We start from the raw sequence: 11964 nt of genomic DNA, 5'->3' as shown, positions 1-11964 counted from the left end.
CATAGGCAGGGACACCTCCCACTAGAACAGGTTGCTCAAGGCCTCATCCAACCTGACCTTGAACACCTCCAGGGAGGTTGTGGAGCACAGAAAGTGATCAAAGATACCATCAAAGATCACATTCTGTGCTTCTGTGCTCCACAACCTCCCTGGGCAACCTGTGCCAGTGTCTCACCACCCTCACTCTAAAGAACCCTTTCCTAACATCCAGTTTCAATCTCCCCTCTGCCAGTTTAAACCCATTCCTCCTCCTCCTCCTCTCATTACCAGACCTTGTCAATAGTCCCTCCTCAGCCCTCCTGTAGCCCACTTCAGGTCCTGGAAGGCCACTCCAAGGTCTCCTCCAAGCCTTCTCTGCTGCAGGCTGCACAGCCCCAACTCTCTCAGCCTGTGCTCAGAGCAGAGCTGCTGCAGCCCTCTGAGCTTCTTGGTGGCCTCCTCTGGACTGGCTCCAACACTTCCATGTCCTGCTTGTGCTGGGGGCTCCAGAAGTGCACCCAGGACTGCAGGTGGGGTGTGAGGAGAGCAGAGCCAAGGGGCAGAATCCCCTCCCTTGCCCTGCTGCCCACACTGCTCTTGCTGCAGCCCAGCACAGGGTTGTGTCTGGGCTGCACTCACACTGCAGGCTCCTGTTGAGCTTTTCATCACCCCAGACTCCCAGGTCCTGTTCCTCAGGGCTTGACATGGCCTGAAACTGTGCCAGGGGAGGGTTAGGTTGGAGATGAGGAGCAATTTCTTTGCTGCAAGAGCAGTCAGGGACTGGCACAGGCTGCCCAGGGAGGCGATAGAGTCCCTATCCCTGGAAGTGTTCAAGCAACCTGCGGCCACTGCACCTGGGGACAGGGTTTGGTGGCCACAGTGGTGCTGGGTTGGACTGGATGTGGGAGTCTGATTTCCTATGCAGACCCAGGGGCCCAGGCTGAGCCTGAGCAGAGAGCCAGAGGCATTTTCTTTAGTAAACATCAACTTTATTGGATCCAAGGCAAAGCTGAGGAAACCTCTGCGGTGCAAGGATGTGCTGGAGGGCAGCGCAGGGCGAGAGCTCCGCAGCCTCTGCCTCTTGGCAGCTACCTCCTAGGTGTAGGTAGGTACAGATGCTCATCCACAGACCTGTCTGCCACACCACACACCTCCACAGGGCCTTCTCCCCCTGCATGCCCCAGAAATAGCTCTGCAGACCTCCTCCCCCTACACACCCCCAAGCCCTTGTTCCAGCTCCTGCTGTCACAAGTGCCCCTGCCCAGCCCCAGGTGCTCTGCACAGCACCCACACAGGTGAGGTTACACTCCAGAAACTGCTCAGAGTGACTCCTTCCATCAGCCCAAGGAGTGATCCATGCACAGTGCATCTTTGCACATCCTGGGGTAAGTGGACCCACGTCCAGATACCATCTAAAGGAGGCCAACAGGTTAGGCCAGCTAAGAAGAGCCCTTGGAAGAAGTCCCTTCCTCCCCTCACTGTCCTCTCCCACGGGAGGTCTCCTCCAAGGGTGGACTGGGAGGGCTCTTCTGGGGCCAGCAGGAAGTCTGACACCTTCCTGCCCAGTCTCACCATGACAATGGCATGGCCACAACGCCCTGCAGGTACAGAGCAGGTTCTTCGGAGTGCCCTGCAGGCAGCTTTGCCGCAGGGCCTCGGAGCACTCTGAAGCGGTGCAGGGAGCCTGACACCTCCCGGGAGGTAGCTCAGCTTTGCTGTCCCCTCTTGTCAGATGGGGGACCTGGAGCACAGAGGTTTCAGGTGAGGGTCCCGTGGATCCTCAGAGAGGGGACCAGGATCCCAGGGACCTGGCTCCTGCTTGCCAAGGAAGCCAGCCTGGAGCCAGGTGCCCCTACCCATCTCCTGTCCCTGTCCCTTAGCCCAGCTCCAGCAGGTGCCCCTGAGCCTTGGCAAGGTGCTCTCCATCCTGGGCAAGTGGAGTCTGACTTCTCTCACCACAGCCTCCACAGAAGGCAGCACTGAATCTCACCTTGTTTGCCCTGGCCACCAAGTCCTTGCCTACCTTCTGCTTTGGCACCTTTGCCAGGGTGTGAGCCCCTGCAAGAGGGAGGTCAGGGCTCCATTGCCAGCCTCGAGTGGGGACGGGCAGCTGCCTGCCCTGCAGCCTCACTGCCACACTCACAAACAGAGGAGAGCCAGGGGGTGACTCATTGCAAAGGACATCATCAGCTTCACTCACAGCATCAGCTCATGCCCTGCATGCCTCAGGTTCTGCTACAGCCTGGGGGACGACCTGGGCTGCCCCAGTGCCCACTGCAGCACCCTTCACAAAGCCTCCCCCCCCGGCTCTCTGTGGCAGCCCTCACCTGAGGCTCTCCAAGCACTTCCCAAACATCAGCCTCACACCCCCTCCCCCCCAGTGAGGTAGAGCAGTGTTATTATCCCCTTTTACAGATGGGGAAACTGAGGCATGGAGGGGCAGAGCGACCTGCCCAACGTCGCTCAGCGAGCCAGTGGCAGGCCCGGGAGCAGGCTGGCACTGCCCTGGCACAGCTGCTCTCGCCAGGGCTCGACCATGCTTCCTCCCTGCATCACCGGCAGGTGCCACCCTTCTCCTCGGGGGAAAGGGCAACACAAGCAGCTGATGTCCCACGGGAGCGCAGCGAGCTCAGCCTTGGCGAGTTGGAACAGGCAGCATCTCTGCTCCGAGTGCCAGGCTCTCGGAGGGGAGGAGGAGCAGCAGCAGCAGCACAAGCCCAGGGAGTGCCTCCCGTGAAGGCTGCCTCGGGGGGAAGCTGCCTCCTGTGCCTGTGCAGGGGCAAAGAGAAGGTGAAGCAGGGAGCTTCACCCTGCCATAGGGTAGCAGTGATCCCGGGACATGCCAGCCCTGGCACAGGGGGGTATCGAGGCACCTCGGGGCCAGCCTGCCCCCAAGAGGGTGGCACCCAGCCCTGCTAGGACAGGGTGCCAGCCCTGGCTGACAGGGGTCTCAGGTGTGCTTCGCAGGAGAGCTGCGTCCGAGCCCCATCACCCCAGCCCTGCTTCCTCCCTTCCCGCCGTGCCATGAGGAAGGCAGCAGCCTCCACCTCTGCCATCCTGCACCCTCCACCTCTGCCATCCTGCACCCTCCACCTCTGCCATCCTGCACCCTCCCACCTCTGCCATCCTGCACCCTCCCTGCCCCACGAACCTCCCGCAGGACGCAGGCAGCTCCTGCCCGCGCCAGCTCAGCATCACCGAAGCCAGACAGGATCCCTAAGCTCCTCACAGCCTCTAACCCTTCAGCCACCCTGAGACGCTCCCCCGCAGCCCCGGGAGCACCACACGTGCGGCGCAGCACCCACCTGGCTGCAGCCCAGGGCGCTCCCCGGCACCCTTCCTGCCCGCCCAGCACCTCTCGCCTTGGCTCGGCGCCCAGCGGGCATCTCCCCCTGCGCCAGCAGCAGCCCAGTCCGAGCCCGCAAGCAGCTCCCAGTGGCGGTGGCAGCCGAAGCCTGTTCCCAGAAGCGGTGCGGGTTGCAGGCACGGGTGTAGTACAAACATGTCCCAAGCGTTGGCAGTCCAGTAAGAAAGGGAAAAGGGCAAGGTTGGTGCCCCTGCCCACCCTCCCCCCCGCCGCTGGGCGGGCGTGGGCAGGGAGTGCCACCGCTTCATGCCTTTGGTGGTGCTTTTTGCTCTGCCTTGGAGCCGGCCAAGCCGTTCTCGGTGTTGTCGTTTCCCGACGAGCTCACCAGACACTCCTTCCTGGGGGAGAGCACAGCGCCAGCTGACAGACCCCCGCCCCCCCCCAGGACCCTCCTCTCGCCACCGCCCCGGCCCCCTGCTACCACTCGCCAAAGGCTGCCAGGGCTGCCACCCGCACTCACTTCCCGTCCTGGGTCTTCTTGATGATGAACAGCACAACCCTCTTGATGAGCATGAAGAGGATGAGGAGGCCGATGAGCCCCCCCACCACGCCCACGATGATGAGCGTCACAGTGTTGTCTGTCTCCACCACTGCAGGAGAGAAGGTGCTGAGGGGCTTCAGGAGGGGAGCAGCTGCAAGGTCCCTCCGGGGAAGCAGAGGCTCCCTCCACCAGCCACTGCCCCACAGCACAGGTGGGCATGAGGCTGGGACTTGCCCTTCTGGGTTGCCAACTACCTCCAGAAGGGGAAAGGTTGGAAGGGACCTCCAGAGATCATCGTGACCAAGCCCCTGCCAGAGAAGGGTCAGCCAGGGCAAGGCACACAGGAATGCATCCAGGTGGGCCTTGAAAGTCTCCAGAGATGGAGCCCCTCTCTGGGCAGCCTGCTCCAGGGCTCTGCCACCCTCACAGTACTAAAAGTTTCTCCTCACGTCCAGATGGAACTTCCTGGGTTCAAGCTGATGCCCACTGCCTCTTGTCCTGTCACTGGGCACCACTGGGAAAGGTCTGGCCCCATCTTCCTGACCCCTTAGATATCCAGAAGCATTCCTAAGAGCCCCCCCCAACCTCAGCCTCCTCTTCCTCAAGCTAACCAGCGCAAGCTCTCAGCCTCACCTCACGAGAGCTGTCGCAGTGCCCTCAGCCTCTCAGTGGCCCTGCGCTGGACACTCCGTCCATGGCCACACCTGGGAGCCAAGCAGGGATCAGCATCTGTAGCCCCTCCCCACCACTGCCCTTCTGCCACCCACACTTACTCTTCTGGACCACGGTGAGGAAGATGGTGGCATTGTGCTGGGCATTCTTCTCCCTGGGGTTCTTGACGTGGCAGGTGTACTTGCCAGCATCACTGAACTCCACACTGCTCAGCACGATGGAGATGTTGTTGTCCTTGCCCGTGGTGGAGCCCACGAACTCCACACGGGGGTTGCTGGTCACCACGGTGGGCTCAGAGGTTTTGCTCTTTATCTTGCCCTGGTAGATCTGCGGAGGAAGGGGTGCAGGGTAAGGGCTCAGCTAGGCTCCCCACGACTCCAGGGGAGGCAGAGTTTCCAGTTGGCCTGCCAGCATCCTGCCCCAGCCCTGCAGGCACAGCCAAGTGTGCCAGCGCAGCCCAGTGAAGCCAGAATGGCTGTGGAGGGGCAGCTGAAGCAGCAGGCACAGCTTACTTGCCCTGCAGCGGTGGTACTTGCCCTGCAGCGGTGGTACTTGCCCTGCAGCGGTGGTACTTGCCCTGCAGCGGTGGTACTTGCCCTGCAGCGGTGGTACTTGCCCTGCAGCGGTGGTACTTGCCCTGCAGCAGTGGTACTTGCCCTGCAGCAGTGGTACAGGGGTGACCTTATTGCTGTCTTCAACTACCTGAGGGGAGGTTGTGGCCAGGAGGAGGTTGCTCTCTTCTCTCAGGTGGCCAGCACCAGAACAAGAGGACACAGCCTCAGGCTGCACCAGGGGAAATTTAGGCTGGAGGTGAGGAGAAAGTTCTTCCCTGAGAGAGTCATTGGACACTGGAATGGGCTGCCCGGGGAGGTGGTGGAGTCGCCGTCCCTGGAGCTGTTCAAGGCAAGGTTGGATGTGGCACTTGGTGCCATGGTCTGGCCTTGAGCTCTGTGCTAAAGGGTTGGACTTGATGATCTGTGAGGTCTCTTCCAACCTTGATGATACTGTGAGACTGTGATACTGTGATACAGACCACACAAGAGATAGGAGAGCCCTGGGGCAGAGAAGGTCTCTTTGCTCTAGGACCATCCAGGCCTGGCCAGCATGCAGGGACAGATCTGCTCTAGAGCAGCCTTCCTGCTAAGGAGCTGAAGGGCAGAATATTCCCAGCAGGAAGCCAATCTGTGCAGAAACTTTTGGGTTTCAGAGCAAGGACAGAAGGAGGAATTAGAATCATACAATCAGCCAGGGTGGAAGAGAGCTCCAAGCTCAGCCAGCCCAACCTAGCACCCAGCCCTGCCCAACCAACCAGACCATGGCACTAAGTGCCCCAGCCAGGCTTGGCTGCAACACCTCCAGCCACAGCCACTCCACCACCTCCCTGGGCAGCCCATTCCAATGCCAATCACTCTCTCTGACAACAACTTCCTCCTAACATCCAGCCTGAACCTGCCCTGGCACAGCTTGAGGCTGTGTCCCCTTCTTCTGTCGCTGGTTGCCTGGCAGCAGAGCCCAACCCCAGCTGGCTACAGCCTCCCTGCAGGCAGCTGCAGGCAGCAATGAGCTCTGCCCTGAGCCTCCTCTGCTGCAGGCTGCACACCCCCAGCTCCCTCAGCCTCTCCTCCCAGGGCTGTGCTCCAGGCCCCTCCCCAGCCTTGCTGCCCTTCTCTCAACACCTTCCAGCACCTCAGCATCTCTCTGCAATGGAGGAGCCCCGAACTGGACACAGCACTCAAGGGGTTGCCTGAGCAGTGCTGAGCACAGGGGCAGAAGAACCTCCCTTGTCCTGCTGCCCACACTGCTCCTCAGCCAGCCCAGGATGCCATTGGCTCTGCTGCCCACCTGGGCACTGCTGCCTCCTCTTCAGCTCCTCTCTCCCAGCACCCCCAGCTCCCTCTCTGCCTGGCTGCTCTCAGCCACTCTGTCCCCAGCCTGTAGTGCTGCTTGGGGTTGTTGTGGCCAAAGTGTAGAACCCTGTAACTGACCAGGTTTGGGCCACAGTGCAGCCTTGCTGCTGAACAATCACTTGACCACCCACTTATGGGAAGAAACAAGCCTGTAGGCAGCAGAAAACCCAGGCCAGCTTTATGCCAAAGGCATAGACATGCCAGGGAATCCCCCTGCTGGCACAGCCCCATCCCTTTGGAGCTGGAGAAGCTCAGAGGGATGGGAATTCTGCAAGAGGAGAAAGGAAGTATCTGAGAGCTGCAGTAGGAAAAGTCAAAAGGAGCTGCCAGGAGGACAGGCAAAGCCCAGAGGGCACTCACCAGCTCCGTTGAGTTGAAATACCACGTGAAGACCAGGTCCTGGAAGCCAATGCAGGTGGTGAAGGTGCAGGGCAGCAACACATTGGAGCTGTTCAGAGCCATCACTGTGTTGGTCTTCCCCACGGACACCTCCAAGGCGAAGGCAATGGCCATGACCTGCAGACCTGGTGGGGAGAGGGGAGGAAAGTCAGGACACAGCCCCAGCTTGCAGCCCACCCATGTCATTCCTGGGGTGGGATGGGATGGATGCAGCCCAGGCTGCTGCAGGGCTCTGCTGCAGATGAGGGGGCAGGGAGAAGAAGGGTCTGTGTAAGGGGGCATGTCCCTGGGGCATCAGCTGCCATGGGGTTCCCCTCCCAGGAAGCAAGTTGGGGACAGAGGGATTCAGCTATCACCTGCTCCTGGCTCCACCAAGGACTCACAGCATCCTCATCCTCCTCACAGCCTCAGGCCAGGGATCATGAGCTCAGCTTTGCTCCCCTCCATGGGGGTTTGGTACCCCTTGTCCCCTTGGGCATGGCACATGCTGCTCCCCAACCCCAGGACAGCTTGGCAGAGCCAAGGCACCCACTCTAGGAGGAGGGACAGGGGCTGGTTGGCAGCCACAGATCCAGCTTGGATTCAAAGGGAGCCATAATATCAGCAGGGCTGAAGTATGCAAATGAAAGCCCTGATTTGCATGTTATCCACAAGGCCTTCAGCTCAGCCTTAAAGAGAGGGAGGGGGGAAAAGCCCGAGGCAGAGCAGAGCTCTCTGTTCTTCAAGCAGGGAGCTGGAGCACTAATTAGCACTGCTGTCCTGGATGGCTGCCACTCCTCTGTCCCCCAGCCCAGCCAAGGTCCTTGCAGCCGTGTGAGGGCCTGGGAAGCAGCACCCCTCATCCTGCCTGGCAGAGAGCTCCTCTCCTGCTGGAGCTGACAGATGACCTTCAAACCACAGAAGGTGGCTCTCCTGCTCCTCTCCTCCCCAGCAGCAGGGAGGGATGCGTGGAGGAGCAGGTACAAGCCTGGTGGCAGGAGCCATAGCTGTGTCTAAAAGCTCCTGGGATCCCATGCAGGGACCTGGCACTGCACCCAGTGCACCAGGCTGGGCCAGCAGTGCCCACACAAACCCTCCCTGGGGGGGACACAGAGATGTTTTGCTCCAGGTCAGCCCCCACAGCCCCACTCCCCATCACACCAAGGTCCTGCTCCTGTTATGTGGTAGAGATTCATAGAATGGGTTGGCTTGGAAGGGACCTTAAAGCTCATTCAGTTCCAAATCCCTGCCACGGGCAGGGACACCTCCCACCAGCCCAGGTTGCTCAGAGCCTCATCCAACCTGGCCCTGAACACCTCTGGGGAGGGGGGGAGGGGAGGGTTTGCATCCACAGCCTCCCTGGGCAACCTGTGCCAGTGTCTCCCCACTCTCACTGTCAAGAATTTCCTCCTCATCTCCACTCTAAATCTCCCCTCCTCAAACTTCAACCCCTTCCCTCTCACCCTATCCCAACAAGCCCAAGACAAAACACAACCCAGCAGTGCACTGTGTCCTCCCCTCCACCGCTAAAGCCACCAAGTCCTCCCCCCACAGCTTTCCTCTGGCCACCCAAAGAGAAGGGACACAGCTCTGCCACACAGCTTCAAACCGGTCCCCAGCTCCCCTGACGCCTTCCCCTGGCTAGGCTGCCCTGGGCTCTCCTCTGCCTGCAGCCTCCTCAGCTGCTGATTTATCCTCCCGCACATGCCGGCGCTAACAGCTCCCCAGGCACGTCGCAGCCCAAGCCAAGCCGAGAGCCCTGCATCCTGGGCTTCGGGCCCTGCTGCAGTGCTGCATCGCAGGCACTGCAGGGAAGGAGTTATTTAACTTCACCAAGAAGCTCTTCCCATTTGCCTGAGAGGCTCTGAGCTAACGTCACGGAGCAAGTCCCCACCAGATGGAGGTCTCCTGCTGCAGTTTGTCAGGCTCAGAGACCAGCCCTGGGGAGGCTACAAAGGGAAACTTGACAAGCAGGAGTGTCCCGAGGGAATCATGCTGCTACCTGGAGTAAGCAGAGGGATGCCAGGCTCTGCAGGCATGGCTGAGTAGGCAGAGAGCTGCAAGGGGACAGTCCCTGCCAGGACAGACGATGCCCTGCAGTTTGCAACACTTCTGGTCCTGTCTGGCTCCACGAGAAGATCAGCAACGTAACCTGCCTTGAAGGTGCGGGGTACACGGGGGCTGGGCTGCTTGCTGCCAGGCTGTGGTCTCAGGAAGACAGCCCTGGTGTGTTAGCACTAACTACAGCACAGCAAACACGCAGGGAGCTGCCTGCCTGAACCTGCCACAGCAGCTGCCGCTGCTACTTTTCCGGATGCTCAAAGCTGCTGCACTTTGCACCGCCGGAGCCTCAACCTCCAGGGGGCTTCAGGCTGCCCTCACAGGCACAAGGCTTCCCCAGGAAAATGGGAAGGGCAATCAGCAGCAGCCACTCTTGCTGCTGCCAGAGCCTTGGCTGTCTGCTCCTTGCTCTTGCAGAGCGAGCCCCTGAGGAGGGGGTCCCAGAGCCAGGCAGTTCCACTTGCAGCAGTGCTCTGCGTGCAGCCCAGCGCCCAAGCCCAGCCCCAGCAGCAAGAGACCCCCAGAGCAGAGCAAGACTTTCCCCCACGGGGGGCTGGCAGCCCCCTGCTTTTGCTGCAGCCCGTCAGGAAGACAGCCTGGGCACCTGTGTCCTAAGGGAAAAGGTGCACAGCATTGACCCGAAAAGCCACAGGGCACCTCCCCCACCTGTGGGAAAGCTGATCTGTACAAACTCTGCCTGCCTGCAAATGCCAACGCGACCTCCTGGCACAGCCTGGCAGGCTGTTGGGGCTCCTCTCCACTGAGGCTGCACACGAGGAGCTCCCTGGCCATCCTGTGCCCCAGGACAGGACACACAGACCTTGGCCCTCCTGCAGGTACCAACGGCAGAAGCTGTGTGGTGGCTCCTTGGCGCTGCCAGCAGCCCAGTGCCACTCCCCGGGGAGCACAGCATCCCTGGAAGACACAGAGACCTGTCCCAGCACTTTCCCACCTCCAGGCTCCCAGCCCACCTCAGCGACCTATGGGACCAGGTTCCGACCTCCACAGCCTGGACCTCAGCCCACCCAAGTGCCCTGGTCTCCAGTGCCTCGGGGTCTCTCCTACCACCCCACTGCCAGCCCCACGCCAAAGGCAGCCCACGCTGCATCATTCTGAGCAGACACTGGCAACCAAATGCCAGCACCCAGATCCCGCAGGGAGCCAGGTACTTACATGTCTTTTCGTGTCTCCAGCTCACTTAAAACACACTTAAGAACTACGCCCTCTAAAGCACGTCCCGAGGGGGCTTCCTCACAGCCAGAGCTGCAGAGGCAGCAGGTTCCAGGCTCGCCGTGCCCTCTGGCACAGGGACGAGCACCGCGAGCAGGAGTGTGGCAGGTGCGTGAGGGCTGATGCGGGTGGTTGGAACCAGCTCCAGGGGTGGCAGGAGGGACGGGATGGTCGCAAGACCCTTCCTCCACCCTGCAGCTGGGAGGGGGGTGTGTGTGTCTCAGGCAGGGCCGGGCACAGGTCTGGGCATCATGCTGCAAGCATCAGCCCTGCAGCGTGGGCTCGTCCCCGGGGAGAAGCGCATGCGATGGTTGCTGTACAGAATGAGCCGTAACGAGGATGACCTGTGGGTGCTGGCGGCTGCGCTGAAGCCGTGCATGGCTGCCCCACGCCTGCTCCCCGCTTCCCCTTCGCGGGCAGTCGCGGTCCCCGCTCGCAGCGCCGGGCAAAGCGGGGGTGCAGCCGCAGCAGCGCTCCCGGAGGGCAGCTCAGGCGATGGCGGAACCGCTGCGGACAGGGCAGGGGCTGGAGAGCGCTTCGGAGTCCGCTCGAAGTCACCTTGGACAAGTCACTTATCCTCAGTGCTTCGGGGCTGCAGAGCAGAGAGACCCTCATCAGCGCCGGGAGCCTCCCGAGCGCTGCCCGGGGCCACCGCGGTGCGGGGTGCGGAGCAGCCGAGCGCCAAGCGAGGGTCACCGCGCCTCGGGGCGGGGGGTGCTGGAAGCCGGGGACAGCCCCACGACCACCCCGCACACCGGGCTGCCGGGAGAGCCGGGGGTGGGCAGCAGGCCAGCGGCGGTGCCCGGGGCAAAGCGGGTCCCCGGTGCCCCCTCAGCTGTCCGGTGCCCCCCGCCCCCCACCGCGCCCCTTACCCAGCAGCGCGGCCAGCAGGCGCGGAGCGGGGCGGCGGCGGGCGGGGGGCGAGCCCGGGGCCATGGCTGCGGGGCGCTGCGATCCGCTCCGCTCCGCTCCGCGCTGGCCCGCAGCCGCCCGGCTCTGGCCGCCCCCGCCGAGGGCGAGCAGAGCAGGGCGGGGCCGCACCGGGCGGGGCTGAGCTGCGCCCTCCCCCGCGCTGCTCCGCGCTCCATCCTCACACCTCCCCTTCCCAGCCGCTGGGGGTGCCTCTTTTTCTGTCTCCGCATCGCGGAGGTGCTGGGGTGGGAGCCACAGGGTGGGCTGAGGGGGCACAGGCTGGGGGCTTCGCAAAGGACAACGGCAGGGGCTGGAGCTGAGGCTCAGATCCTGCTCGGTGTAAAACGCCCCCCCCCAGGCTCCCTGCCCCCCTCCCAGCACCAGGCTGCCCCCCAGCAGACAGCTCTGCAGATGGGCAGGGGGGCACGGAGCACGGCTGCTGCAGGAGTCACCCGGCGCCGAGGGCATCGCCGAAATCGGCTTCTCCTCGCCGTGAGATGGCTCTGGGACGTTTGGCTGCACACAGGTTCCCACCTCAGCAACCTTTTCCCCACCGGCAGGTCCATTAGCCCCGACCTCGGCAGACCACAGCCCAAAAGGCACTGGTAAGGGCCTCCCTAATGGAGGCCTCTGGTGATGTGGTGGCCAAAGATAGAGCTGTACCCTTGTGCCCAGCTCCATTAGGCAGCCAGGTCCCTGCGCTGAGCAGCAGCTTGCTGGAGGTGACGCAGCCCCAGAATGGGCTTGGCGGGAAGGGGGAGGAGATGCTGCCCTGCTCGTGGGGCAGGAACAGCACCGAGCCTCTCCCTGGGCTGGCACAAGGCACACGTCCCAGCGCAGCTCATGTCAGGAGCCAGCAGAGGCTGCACTCCCTTACTGGTACAGAACTACAGCATCACCTTCCCGAATAGGATTGCTTTTTCTCGAGTATGAGAGCAGCTAATCCACAGGGATGCTGTTTGCATGTCCAGGGTGCC

At 62.1% G+C, this 11964-nt stretch overlaps 1 protein-coding gene across 4 annotated transcripts; it reads right to left on the bottom strand.

Annotated features, from left to right (window-relative positions):
• Positions 1-946: 946 nt before the first annotated feature.
• On the bottom strand, positions 947-11020 carry SCN4B (sodium voltage-gated channel beta subunit 4). Of its 4 annotated transcripts, XR_010308742.1 has the most exons (6): positions 10420-10916; positions 6767-6930; positions 4601-4826; positions 3807-3936; positions 3097-3684; positions 947-3049 (listed from the first exon to the last, which is right to left on the bottom strand). XR_010308742.1 is itself a non-coding variant. In XM_064173239.1 (5 exons), the coding sequence occupies exons 1-5, from the start codon at positions 11009-11011 to the stop codon at positions 3591-3593; spliced, it is 678 nt and encodes a 225-aa protein (XP_064029309.1). In that variant the 5' UTR covers positions 11012-11020; the 3' UTR covers positions 947-3590. The 4 variants fall into 4 exon arrangements, 3 of the variants coding, with proteins under 3 accessions (XP_064029309.1, XP_064029307.1, XP_064029308.1); XM_064173239.1 differs by lacking the exon at positions 10420-10916 and adding an exon at positions 10948-11020 and having other exon boundaries at positions 947-3684; XM_064173237.1 differs by having other exon boundaries at positions 947-3684.
• Between the last annotated feature and the right edge of the window lie 944 nt (positions 11021-11964).

The sequence above is a fragment of the Pogoniulus pusillus genome, chromosome 38, assembly GCF_015220805.1.
Source record: "Pogoniulus pusillus isolate bPogPus1 chromosome 38, bPogPus1.pri, whole genome shotgun sequence".
Classification (NCBI taxonomy): Eukaryota; Metazoa; Chordata; class Aves; order Piciformes; family Lybiidae; genus Pogoniulus; species Pogoniulus pusillus.
Note: the sequence above shows the minus strand (reverse complement) of the source record. Positions and strands in the feature narration are given on the sequence as shown.

What these genes read in the sequence shown, in the direction of transcription:
- SCN4B (XM_064173237.1), bottom strand. Translation starts at nt 10,690, where the DNA reads ATGAGGGTCTCTCTGCTCTGCAGCCCCGAAGCACTGAGGATAAGTGAC. An exon ending in ATTTCAACTCAACGGAGCTG is followed by an intron (nt 4,827 to 6,766) that starts GTGAGTGCCCTC and finishes CTTCCTCCGCAG; the next exon opens with ATCTACCAGGGCAAGATAAA. An exon ending in CCTCACCGTGGTCCAGAAGA is followed by an intron (nt 3,937 to 4,600) that starts GTAAGTGTGGGT and finishes TCTCTCCTGCAG; the next exon opens with TGGTGGAGACAGACAACACT.